Source organism: Cottoperca gobio, chromosome 4 (genome assembly GCF_900634415.1).
Source record: "Cottoperca gobio chromosome 4, fCotGob3.1, whole genome shotgun sequence".
In the NCBI taxonomy this organism is placed as follows: Eukaryota; Metazoa; Chordata; class Actinopteri; order Perciformes; family Bovichtidae; genus Cottoperca; species Cottoperca gobio.
The window spans coordinates 27890723-27905349 of NC_041358.1; the positions used below are offsets into that span (position 1 = coordinate 27890723).

Consider the following 14627-nt stretch of genomic DNA (forward strand, 5'->3'; position numbering starts at 1 on the left):
TGTAAAGTAACTACAGTTGGTGAAGTTTTCCTTTTACTGTAATACATCAAAATTAGACAGTAGACTGTGTGTGTGTGTGTGTGTGTGTGTGTGTGTGTGTGTGTGTGTGTGAGTGTGTGTGTGTACCCTGATCTCCTGCAGTTGTCTTCATCAGCGCTGCAGACAAACAAACAGAAGAAGAAGATGGCAGCTGTCCAGCCCTCACCAGTTTCACCATATTGTCATTATTATCTCATAATGAGATCAGCTGGCGTTTCTTCTTCTTCTGTTTTCTGGAGAGCTGCTGTTCGGTTGGAGGTCAGTTATGTCTGGCAGAATGCCCGGACAGCGTGCTCCATCAGAGAAGAGGACAGCCACAGTGGTGGACAGTAACCGTGTAGTTTTGAGGTGTTTTTATTCCCATGATTTGCTACTTTCTTGATATTTAGTCAAAGCTTCCAAAGTAATATGAATAAAATTACATAAATATTTCATTTGTTGTGGAAATAAATAGGGTGGGAAATGCAAAGGGAAAATTACATAATAAATACATATATGTATTTAAAAATAAATACATACAAATATGTATATAGTAAATAAAATAAAAATAATAATAATCATAATTAATGGGAAAATTAAAGAGGAAAGTAAATGAAAAAGGCAAATAAAACAAATGTAAATGAATAACTGAGAAATTTTAAAAATGTGGCACTCATATCTATGGATAGAATATATCTATATCTGTATACATGTATATCTGTATACATCTATATCTGTATACATCTATATCTATACATCTATATCTGTATACATCTATATCTATACATCTATATTTGTATACATCTATATCTGTATACATCTATATCTATACATCTATATCTGTATACATCTGTATCTGTATACACCTATATCTATACATCTATATCTGTATACATCTGTATCTTTATACATCTATATCTGTATACATCTGTATCTGTATACATCTATATCTGTATACATCTATATCTTTATACACCTATATCTGTATACATCTATATCTGTATACACCTATATCTATACATCTATATCTGTATACATCTGTATCTTTATACATCTATATCTGTATACATCTATATCTGTATACATCTATATCTGTATACATCTGTATCTTTATACATCTATATCTGTATACATCTATATCTGTATACATCTATATCTGTATACATCTATATCTTTATACATCTATATCTGTATACATCTATATCTGTATACATCTATATCTTTATACATCTATATCTGTATACATCTATATCTGTATACATCTGTATCTGTATACATCTATATCTGTATACATCTATATCTGTATACATCTATATCTGTATACATCTATATCTTTATATCTGTATACATCTATATCTGTATACACCTATATCTATACATCTATATCTGTATACATCTGTATCTGTATACATCTATATCTGTATACATCTATATCTTTATACATCTATATCTGTATACATCTATATCTGTATACATCTATATCTTTATACATCTATATCTGTATACATCTATATCTGTATACATCTATATCTTTATACATCTATATCTGTATACATCTATATCTGTATACATCTATATCTGTATACATCTATATCTGTATACATCTATATCTGTATACATCTATATCTTATACATCTATATCTGTATACATCTATATCTGTATACATCTATATCTGTATACATCTATATCTGTATACATCTATATCTGTATACATCTATATCTTTATACATCTATATCTGTATACATCTATATCTGTATACATCTATATCTTATACATCTATATCTGTATACATCTATATCTGTATACATCTATATCTGTATACATCTATATCTGTATACATCTATATCTGTATACATCTATATCTGTATACATCTATATCTGTATACATCTATATCTGTATACATCTATATCTTTATACATCTATATCTGTATACATCTATATCTGTATACATCTATATCTGTATACATCTATATCTGTATACATCTATATCTTTATACATCTATATCTGTATACATCTATATCTGTATACATCTATATCTGTATACATCTGTATCTGTATACATCTATATCTGTATACATCTATATCTGTATACATCTGTATCTTTATACATCTATATCTGTATACATCTATATCTGTATACATCTATATCTGTATACATCTATATCTGTATACATCTATATCTGTATACATCTATATCTGTATACATCTATATCTGTATACATCTGTATCTGTATACATCTATATCTGTATACATCTATATCTGTATACATCTATATCTGTATACATCTATATCTGTATACATCTATATCTGTATACATCTATATCTGTATACATCTATATCTGTATACATCTATATCTGTATACATCTATATCTGTATACATCTATATCTGTATACATCTATATCTGTATACATCTATATCTGTATACATCTATATCTGTATACATCTATATCTTTATACATCTATATCTATACATCTATATCTGTATACATCTGTATCTGTATACATCTGTATCTGTATACATCTATATCTGTATACATCTATATCTGTATACATCTGTATCTTTATACATCTATATCTGTATACATCTATATCTGTATACATCTATATCTGTATACATCTATATCTGTATACATCTATATCTGTATACATCTGTATCTTTATACATCTATATCTGTATACATCTATATCTGTATACATCTGTATCTGTATACATCTACATCTTTATACACACTCTACAAAGAGACACACAGACACACACACACACACACACACAGACACACTCGCACAAACACACACACACACACACACACAGACACACTCGCACAAACACACACACACAGACACACTCGCACACACACACACACACTCGCACACACACACACACACACACACACACACACCACACACACACACACACACACACACACACACACACACACACACACACACTCTACAAAGAGACACAAATTGTCCTCAAGGAGACACACTGACACCTGCTGGCCTGCTCGGATCAGCACAACCTGTTATGTCCTGAAGTATACAAGTAAACACAAAAAACTATAATATATATAAATAGAATATAAAATATAATGTACAGCATTTTCAAAATAGATTAACTCGATAAGATAGATTACTTTTTGTTTAAATATGTATTACATGTAGTAACACAAAGTATATGAAAGCTGACAATATAAAAAGGTAATAGTATATATTGTATATTTTCATCCTACTGTTCATGTTTTATTCGATTCATTTTCTTTACATTTTTAATTGCTTTATTTTAAAAAAGGTTTTATTATTTTAGCTTTTTATTATTTACATTTTTTATTCCCATTTTTATTAAAATCTCTTATTCTTGTTTCTTGGTGGCTGTAGGATTTTTTGTTTCTTTATAGCTGCTGCTGCTGCTGCACAGAAATCTCCCTCTGGATAAATAAACTTTATCTTATTTAAATATCTGACGTCGGTCGTGTGTTCTGGATGAATCGTACAATAATATAATTGAAGATCTTTCGTTAAAAACTTTAAATTAGGCAGAAATATTTTAACAAAGTTTGTTTTGTTAATCAGAATTTGGCTGTTTGTCTTGTTGATGTGGGAACTGTATGATGTATAATATGTTGCATAGAGAAATGTAAATTAATCTTAAATTATACTTTAAATTTAGTCTGTTTGTGTCTTTGGTGCGTCATCAATACTTGTTATTAGTTTCAGTCAGCCGTTGTCTTTACAATATAATTATACAATAGTTTCACTACAGACAGAGACGAGCGAGTTATTAGACTCTTAATCATCAGTCAAGTCCGGACACGTTACAGATCTTCACTTCCGTTTCTTCAGTTTCACTCCAGCTGCAGGTGATCACGTGTTGGACAGTTGGAGAGGTGTCACCAAAACAAAGTCTGTGAGAAGAAGAAGAACTTCAGCGGTGGTGAAATTGAGATATTGTTAAATAAACTTAAATAAAGTAAATATGTTATTTTTAAAAATCCAAAAGCATCAAAGAGCAAAAGCTCAGGTTTTCAAAGTCTTGAACTTCAAATTAGTTTCCTTCCACAGATGGGAACCAGGGAATGCTGATAACTAAAAGGGAGATTCAGGGGCGGACGACGACGGCACCAGGTGAGCTGCTCATGTACTCCGGGGAGCGCTGGCTCCCGTGGCTGGACATGCTTCAACAACTGATTCACCAGCACAAGACCATCTGAGACAAGACTGTGTTAGACAACAGAGGCAAGACTAAATGAATTCTAAACGAAAACGAATGAAGAGAAAATAAACAACATGATATCGGCTCTGAAACCTCTGAAGGAAGCCACGAACACGATGGAACAAGAAGGATTCGAGACCATTTCGGCCATCCTGCCACTGCTGAAGAAGCTCATGGACAAACTCACAGAACAGAGACAGAATGATGTTGCCAGGAAAAAGAGGAATTTGGTGACGTCAACTACCACAGACTGGCCGTCTTCACATTCCTCGACCCGAGATTCAAAAACCAGCTGGGAGAACGAAACAGAAAACATGCGAGGTCTAAGATAATGAAGGCTCTCACTGCAGGCCACGCCTCCTCTGCTCGTGAACTACAAGTCGTACTGGACAGATACATGGCCTACAAACCTACTGTAGAGACGTCAAACCCTCTGTCCTGGTGGAGGCACACAGGAAACGGGAAGCAGTTTGGCGAGCTTAGCAAGCTAGCTCTGAAGAGCCTCGGGGTCGTCTCCACTGCTGTGCCCTTGGAGAGAGCTTTCTCCCGTGCAGGTGATCAGTTCTGAAACCTCAACATGATCCTGTTCCTCCACAGCAACTCGTCCACAATATCTTAGATACAGATCTACTGTACATCGTACACATTGTACACACGCTGGCACGTTTACAAACAAGCTTCCGTGTAGGAAACCTAATGCAAATGAACTGAAAAACACATCGCATAATAAAACTAGAGAACTCTCAGAGCTCCACAATCCTCTGGACCTGTTATACATTAAGACGTGAGGTGGATCTGCTCACTTACATGGCTGCACGATATATCATACTTTTATGATTTTGGAAGCGTGAATGTCGTCCGTCACCACCACTAAGCTGAAGACTCATGTTCGGCCTGATGACGTTTAGTCTCATTTAGCCACGTGCTAGCAACCAGATGTTTTAAGACCGAGGCTTCAAAAAAGTCATAAATTGGGGATTTGTCGTAGGACAAAACGTTACAATCTCTTCAGCTTGTGTTAACCACAGACCTCATTTCAGTCTTCTAACCAAAAACACGTCGACTTTGAGACGAGGGAAACGGAAGTGCTAAAACGTTGGTTGACTCATTTCCAGGTTTTAGGACTCAATCCTGCACCAGTCCATCGTTTCAACATCGCAATGTGCACATGCGTGATAGTCACATAACAGGACGCGCAATATCGGCAAATCCACTCAAATGCGTCACGTCACAACTATTCAGACAGGAGGACTGCCCGATTCACGATAAACCGAATATTTCACACGCGTCTATTCATTTCTGTCAGTGTGTCTCAATAATACACGACTGATGTCAACCAAAAAATGTACGATCCATTTTTGCTTCGTTCGGCGCGGCTGCCGCAGCGTTTCATTGATGTTGCATGGCAGCTCGTCGCCACGCCCTGGTGTGATTTTGGCATTCGAGATCGCTGCGCTCGCTCTCCTTGCCGGGATGCACGGGGCTATTCTTATTTTATTACATTGATTTATTAGATTGTTGCAGTTTATCTGTTTGTTTTTGTTTCATCTGAGAGATATTGTTCTTTAAAGTGTTTAAAGATGTTTTCCTGATTTTGTTAAAGCTCCAAAAACTGTGATTTTAACAAACGCTCGCAGTGAATAAATCCTATTTTTTTATTAAATACATTTTATTATAAGTACTTTTTTACTATCGTCTTCTTTCACCGAGTTTTGTATTTCTGGCGTTTCAGTCGATCTTTGAATCATCCAGAAAACCTTTTAACAGATTTATTATTTTATTTCTCTGAATTGTTTTATGGACATTTTGTTTATAATTTTTGTAATAAATACTGCATCATCTCTCATGTGTCTTAGATGTTTCTTTTATATTTTAGGTCATAAAAAGTCTTAAGATTTGTTTTCTTTTTTATTCATTATGACCGATTTAAACTGTACTTTACAAATATAATATAATATAATATAATGAGACATCTTCGGGTGCACTTGTTGACTTATGTCATGTCTTCTGATTAAGATCTTTTCTCTTAAAATGTTTTGAAAAAGTAAAAAATATAAAAACACTTTATTGTCTTTATGGTCACTTATAACAAAAAGCACGTAATGAAGCCTGGATGTGAATATTTGGCATATTTTATATAACTATTAAAATAGTTGCTGATTCATTTTCTTTTGATCTGTTGCAGTTTTAATGTTTTATACTTGTGGAACTAAAATCTTGTTAATATTCAGACTGAGTGCAGTTGTGTGTGTGGAGCAGCAGCGCGTCCTGCAGCCAGCAGGGGGCGCCACCACAGCACAATCTGAACACTGATCTCAAAGATTCATTATCATCCTTTTAGACCTTTTGTTAGCGTCTTTATTCTCACTGATTATTTTATATATTTCTGCTATTTTAACTACTTTTTCTGCTTCAAACCTCCGAACTGACGCGTGGATGGATTACTGAATGGGTCTACCACAAAGTGTCACAAAATGTTGCAAGACCACCACAAAGAGACACTAAATGACCAATAACATGCATAAAGAGTACAAAAGGACCATATATATATATATATATATATATATATATATATATATATATATATATATATATATATATATATATATACATATTAGAATTAGTAAGTATAAAAAAATAAAACGTAAGTACTAAAAGTAAAAGTAAGATTAGAGGAAGTAAGACTAGAGTACTGCCTTTGAATCCTTTGAACATGACTTTAATCACCTCATTTTAGAAAACATTTACAAACAAATATATGTATTTATAGCTGAGACCTTAACCTTTCATTTGCTGCTGGTTAGAATATATAAGATAAAGATAAAAGTGTTGCCCCCTATAATATTCTACCTGCAGCAGATTTATAAAAACAAAGTTTGATGTATTTAGTTGCAGCTCGTGCGGGTCGTGACGGAGGAGGAGACGCCGGAAAACACGACTCCTGCAGCGGAGGGGGGCGGGGAGAGGCGAGCCCTGGCTCCTGCAGGTCCCTGGGGTGTAGCTTCCTGGGACCATCCCTCCCACCGGGTCTGTCGGGGTCTCTCATTATTAATGTGGGTCTCCATGGAAACAACGTCACGACACGCAGAGAGGGACGCGGGACGCTCGGTATAAAACAGGCAGCGAGGCGGAGACACGGACACTGAAGCTGCAGAGCTCCGTGCTGACAGAGAGACCACCGGACCCCCGCCGACACTAACCCGGATCACCGACATCAGTCGTCCGCTGCCTGCACGAGACATCACCTCCACACCTTCAACAGGTGAGAGAGAGAAAACTGCTTTTAACTCCTTATTTTATTATAATAAAGTGAGTTTTTATGAAGACAGAATCTCTTATTTGTGGGAAAACTGGGTTGACTGTGTAACGTAGTGCAGATTTAATTTTTGCAAATGTATTATAGAGAAAATATGATATTTTGTGTTTGATGCTGAATATCAATACACAAAATATCGGCCTCTAAAAACATCATCATCATATTCAGATTGAAATCTTTGACTTGAATTTGATCCTTCAGAACAAACAAAGTCCTTCACTTAAAATCAATAAACTATATTATTTAATTCAAACACTAAAGGAAGCAGATTATGTGTTAAATGTGACGTTGACCTTTCTGTGGAAGACGTGGAACACAACATCAGTTATTATAGTTTATTTGTTTGAAACTACTTGATTTTAAATGTTTAAACGTGTGTTTCTGTCTGTCTGCAGGGATTCAAGTCGAAGCCTCGCGATGAAACAAAGAACGACTTCCTGCCAGATCAGTGACGGTGAGTTTGTACAATTACAAGAATTTAACAAATTCAGACATTATAAACGCTTTACATTTCTTATTTACATTTGCAGTTACACAAGTGAAAAATATAATTTTTAGATTCATTCTTTGATGGATTTATAATAAAAGTTACAAAATGGTCAAATTATCGAACATTATGACCCGTTTGGTATTTTTGATCATAAATCGTACACAGGGCAAAATTATCGTACAAATACGATAATGATCGTACATCCCGCCGCTGCCTTCCTCCTCCACCTGGTTTTCATGACTCCAGCTGACTCCTCCTCTCGCCCCTCAGGTCCTCGTCCCCGGGTCTTCCGCCAGGTCTCCACCAACAGTCGGGAGCGTTGCCGTCAGCAGAACGTTAACGGTGCGTTCACCGAGCTGCGGCGCCTCATCCCCACACACCCCCCCGACAGGAAGCTCAGCAAGAACGAGATCCTGCGCCTCGCCCTCAGGTACATCACCTTCCTGGACCAGATTGCGACGGAGCAGGAGGACCTCAGGGGGGGCCCCTGGGGCCGGGCGGGGAGCGTGGACAGCGAGCTGCAGGGGACGCCGTCACCAAACTCCAGCTATGGGAGTTCAGTGGACGGAGACTCGGACGGTCTGACGGAGGAGCAGGACTGTGGAGGTCTTCTGCAGTACCTCCACCCATGGATGGATTTATGAATGGGCCTCCTGGGCCCAGGGGTCCAACGTGTTAGGGGCCCCCCTGGCCTTCACCTGCAAAATGTTACTCAAACAGAGACACGCACCAACCAGGAAGAGACTCAAAGAGACACAAAACGAATACAAAGATGCAACACGACTGAAAATAGATGCAAAATGACTAAAATGAAACTCTTTGAGACTCTTGGAGCCTGTGTGTCCTGCTCCTATGTGGGACAGGTGTCTTACATGTCTGTGTCCAGGGGCCCATTGTCTCATGATACGCCCGTGGACAGACGGCTCCAGGACAGACAGCTCCAGGACAGTCCAGTCACACTGGAGACCAGCAGGTGGTGAAATAAAGATCATGAAGTAATCATTTAAAACAGTGGAACAGTCCTTTAAAAATACATATTGTTGTATTGGACTGAGAGTTCATGTGATATTCACATTTATTAGTGTTATTAATTAATTAGTATTAGACATGTTGGATTGTGTGATGATGTGATGTGTTTTATATTCTGTCAGAGAAGAAGAGAAGACATGTGATGTGTTTTATATTCTGCCAGAGAAGAAGACATGTGATGTGTTTTATATTCTGTCAGAGAAGAAGAGAAGACATGTGATGTGTTTTATATTCTGCCAGAGAAGAAGACATGTGATGTGTTTTATATTCTGTCAGAGAAGAAGAGAAGACATGTGATGTGTTTTATATTCTGCCAGAGAAGAAGACATGTGATGTGTTTTATATTCTGCCAGAGAAGAAGACATGTGATGTGTTTTATATTCTGTCAGAGAAGAAGACATGTGATGTGTTTTATATTCTGCCAGAGAAGAAGACATGTGATGTGTTTTATATTCTGCCAGAGAAGAAGAGAAGACATGTGATGTGTTTTATATTCTGTCAGAGAAGAAGACATGTGATGTGTTTTATATTCTGTCAGAGAAGAAGAGAAGACATGTGATGTGTTTTATATTCTGCCAGAGAAGAAGACATGTGATGTGTTTTATATTCTGCCAGAGAAGAAGAGAAGACATGTGATGTGTTTTATATTCTGTCAGAGAAGAAGACATGTGATGTGTTTTATATTCTGCCAGAGAAGAAGAGAAGACATGTGATGTGTTTTATATTCTGTCAGAGAAGAAGACATGTGATGTGTTTTATATTCTGCCAGAGAAGAAGAGAAGACATGTGATGTGTTTTATATTCTGTCAGAGAAGAAGACATGTGATGTGTTTTATATTCTGCCAGAGAAGAAGACATGTGATGTGTTTTATATTCTGCCAGAGAAGAAGACATGTGATGTGTTTTATATTCTGCCAGAGAAGAAGAGAAGACATGTGATGTGTTTTATATTCTGTCAGAGAAGAAGACATGTGATGTGTTTTATATTCTGCCAGAGAAGAAGACATGTGATGTGTTTTATATTCTGCCAGAGAAGAAGAAGTTATGCTGTCTCAGCAGAAGAATCAGTAACCAGATTGAGTTTCTTTTAATGTGAAAGGAACTTTGGTGCTTTTATTGTTTTAACTCTTGTTAAAAATGTGTTGTTTATTTTCATCTGTGATGCAAAATGTTTCTGTAAGAACACAGATCAATAAATATTGAAGTAATTCTACACAAAGTTATTTATTGTTTTAATATGAATCTGTTATCAATGATGTTGTTTAATGATTCAACCTTTATTTAAAATAAGAAATATTTATTTTTATATATATATATATATATATATATATATATATATACACATATATATATATATACACATATATATATACACACACATATATATATATATATATATATATATATATATATATATATATATATATAATATAGAGGCCTCATTTATATTCTAAGTAAAAAGTATTGTTGTTGTTATTATTAAATTAATTAGTAAAACAATTAAAACCTTAAGAATAAATCAAATGTAAAGCAAACCAACTAAAACAAGAACCTCTGGAAGAGAAATATGATGAAATTAAAAATTTAAATTTAAATGGCCCATTGATTCTCATTGATTTATTTTAACTTAATTTATGGTCAGTTGTCTTATAAAGAGCTGCAACGATGAGTCGACCAACAGAAAAATATCAGAGAAACAAGCTGAGCAAACGTTAGCGGCAGCCGAACAGTGCCCAGGAGAAACACTGATGATTAACCTTTGAATCAGAGAGAGGAGAACTCCCATGATGCACTGCTGCTGCACTACCCCACCAAACTCCCATGATGCACCACTGTTGCACCACCACACCTGCACCTGTGGCCTGAATTAATTTTTTTATTTTCCTGTGAGAGACATCAGAGTGTGTTCTCCCACAGTCCAGTCTGTCAGGATGAACACTGACAGGAGGGTGATGAGGTCAGGAGGGGGCGGGGCCTGTCACTGTAACAAGCCAATGATGAGTGGGCGAGAACTGATAAACATCTCAGCCAATCAGACGCCCCCGAGAGAGACAACAACAGTAACAGGTCCCAGAGGAGAGAAGGGGCGTGTTTCAATTAGTGTGAGTGTGTGTGTGTGTGTGTGTGTGTGTGTGTGTGTGTGTGTGTGTGTGTGTGTGTGTGTGAGATGATGCTTCAGCCTCAGTTCCCACCTCTTGTCTCTTTCAGCAGCTCTTCATTGTCCCAGTTTATCTGACCTGGTGCAGATCAGCAGAGGTGGAAAGCAACTAAGTACATTTACTTAAATATTTCTATTTTCTGCTACTTTATACTTCCAATCCACTAAATGTATCCGCATTTAGTTACTTTTCAGATCACAGATTTTCCTCCCTGTGTATCTCAAGATGTGTTGAATGTTTGTGATAAACTGAAGGATGAAGTGAGACGATCCTCCTTCAGCTGAACAAAGTCTTAAAAAAGTCTCTGGGATCAGCTGCAAAAAGGAAACAGAATATGATGCATTGTGTAGAATAAACTACCCAGGTGTAAATAAAGCAGGTAAAGACATCTGCAGCAGGAACATGTAACACACACATTAATGTAACAGGAACATGTAACACACACATTAATGTAACAGGAACATGTAACACACACATTAATGTAACAGGAACATGTAACACACACATTAATGTAACAGGAACATGTAACACACACATTAATGCAGCAGGAACATGTAACACACACATTAATGTAACAGGAACATGTAACACACACATTAATGTAACAGGAACATGTAACACACACATTACTGTAACAGGAACATGTAACACACACATTAATGTAACAGGAACATGTAACACACACATTACTGTAACAGGAACATGTAACACACACATTAATGTAACACACACATTAATGTAACAGGAACATGTAACACACACATTAATGTAACAGGAACATGTAACACACACATTAATGTAACAGGAACATGTAACACACACATTACTGTAACAGGAACATGTAACACACACATTAATGTAACAGGAACATGTAACACACACATTAATGCAACAGGAACATGTAACACACATTAATGTAACAGGAACATGTAACACACACATTAATGCAACAGGAACATGTAACACACACATTAATGTAACACACACATTAATGTAACAGGAACATGTAACACACACATTAATGTAACACACACATTAATGTAACAGGAACATGTAACACACACATTAATGTAACAGGAACATGTAACACACACATTAATGTAACAGGAACATGTAACACACACATTAATGTAACAGGAACATGTAACACACACATTAATGTAACAGGAACATGTAACACACACTTTAATGTAACACACACATTAATGTAACAGGAACATGTAACACACACATTATTACTACACAATCAGTATTTTTACTTTAAGTACTTTAACTACATTTACCGTACAATAAGTACTTTACTTTAAGTACTTTAACTACATTTACTACACAATCATTACTTTACTTTAAGTACTTTAACTACATTTACTACACAATCATTACTTTACTTTAAGTACTTTAACTACATTTACTACACAATCAGTACTTTTACTTTAAGTACTTTAACTACATTTAATACACAATCAGTACTTTACTTTAAGTACTTTAAATACATTTACTACACAATCAGTACTTTTACTTTAAGTACTTTAAATACATTTACTACACAATCAGTACTTTTACTTTAAGTACTTTAAATACATTTACTGCACAATCAGTACTTTTACTTTAAGTACTTTAACTACATTTACTACACAATCAGTACTTTTACTTTAAGTACTTTAACTACATGTTACTACACAATCAGTACTTTTACTTTAAGTACTTTAAATACATTTACTACACGATCAGTACTTTTACTTTAAGTACTTAGAACTACATTTAATACACAATCAGTACTTTACTTTAAGTACTTTAACTACATTTAATACACAATCAGTACTTTTACTTTAAGTACTTTAAATACATTTACTACACGATCAGTACTTTTACTTTAAGTACTTTAACTACATTTAATACACAATCAGTACTTTTACTTTAAGTACTTTAACTACATTTAATACACAATCAGTACTTTACTTTAAGTACTTTAAATACATTTACTACACAATCAGTACTTTTACTTTAAGTACTTTAAATACATTTACTACACAATCAGTACTTTTACTTTAAGTACTTTAACTACATTTACTACACGATCAGTACTTTTACTTTAAGTACTTTAACTACATTTACTACACAATCAGTACTTTTACTTTAAGTACTTTAAATACATTTACTACACAATCAGTACTTTTACTTTAAGTACTTTAACTACATTTACTACACAATCAGTACTTTTACTTTAAGTACTTTAACTACATTTACTACACAATCAGTACTTTTACTTTAAGTACTTTAACTACATTTACTACACAATCAGTACTTTTACTTTAAGTACTTTAAATACATTTACTACACAATCAGTACTTTTACTTTAAGTACTTTAACTACATTTACTGCACAATCAGTACTTTTACTTTAAGTACTTTAACTACATTTACTACACAATCAGTACTTTTACTTTAAGTACTTTAAATACATTTACTACACGATCAGTACTTTTATAGCCCCCTGGTGGTTGGCTGCAGTACAGGTCATAAAGTCCACCTCCTCCATGTTAGCTGATGGGACTAAAAAGTAAAAATATGTCAAACACATTTTTATTTTGTCGCAATAGTTGTTTTGTCTTTCTAACCAGACAGCTGCAGTCGTGTTATGTTGCGCTAGGTTTGTACTTAACTTAATAAACAAACTTTAAAACGTGCATGAAGCTGTTCTTCTCTCTGTACTGAGCAGACTGCAGCTACAGTGACTCACGATCACCTCTAGAGGAACACGTGGTATTACAGACAGGACGGAGCGCAGCTAGCTGTTAGCATGCTAACTTCAGGAGATATCTCAGCAGCACGACACAGAGACGTGTTTAACGTCAACACTGTTAGCTCTTCACACTCTGTTGAGAAAGTTAATTGTTTTAAGTTTACATTTTGGCCACTTTGCTTCTTCAAGTACATTTTGTTGAAGTAAGACTTTGAATGCTGGACTTTTACTTGTAGAGGAGTATTTTCACAGTGTGGTAGTCGTACTGCAGTAAAGGCTCTGAATACTTCTTGTTCTCTGTATGTTATCAGTCAGCAGAAATGTTTCTCACATCAGATAAACGGAGACAATAAAGAACCGCTGGCTGTGGAAGAGACAAGAGGTGGGAACTGAGGCTGAAGCATCATCTCACACACACACACACACACACACACACACACACACACACACACACACACACACACACACACTCACACTAATTGAAACACGCCCCTTCTCTCCTCTGGGACCTGTTACTGTTGTTGTCTCTCTCGGGGGCGTCTGATTGGCTGAGATATTTATCAGTCCTCGCCCACTCATCATTGGCTTGTTACAGTGACAGGCCCCGCCCCCTCCTGACCTCATCACCCTCCTGTCAGTGTTCATCCTGACAGACT

At 35.7% G+C, this 14627-nt stretch overlaps 1 protein-coding gene across 1 annotated transcript; it reads left to right on the plus strand.

The window, feature by feature from the left end:
- The first annotated feature begins 7366 nt into the window (after nt 1-7366).
- LOC115007304 (T-cell acute lymphocytic leukemia protein 1 homolog) lies at nt 7367-9235 on the plus strand. Its single transcript, XM_029430110.1, has 3 exons — nt 7367-7497; nt 7947-8005; nt 8312-9235. The coding sequence occupies exons 2-3, from the start codon at nt 7969-7971 to the stop codon at nt 8683-8685; spliced, it is 411 nt and encodes a 136-aa protein (XP_029285970.1). The 5' UTR covers nt 7367-7497; nt 7947-7968; the 3' UTR covers nt 8686-9235.
- Nucleotides 9236-14627: the final 5392 nt, after the last annotated feature.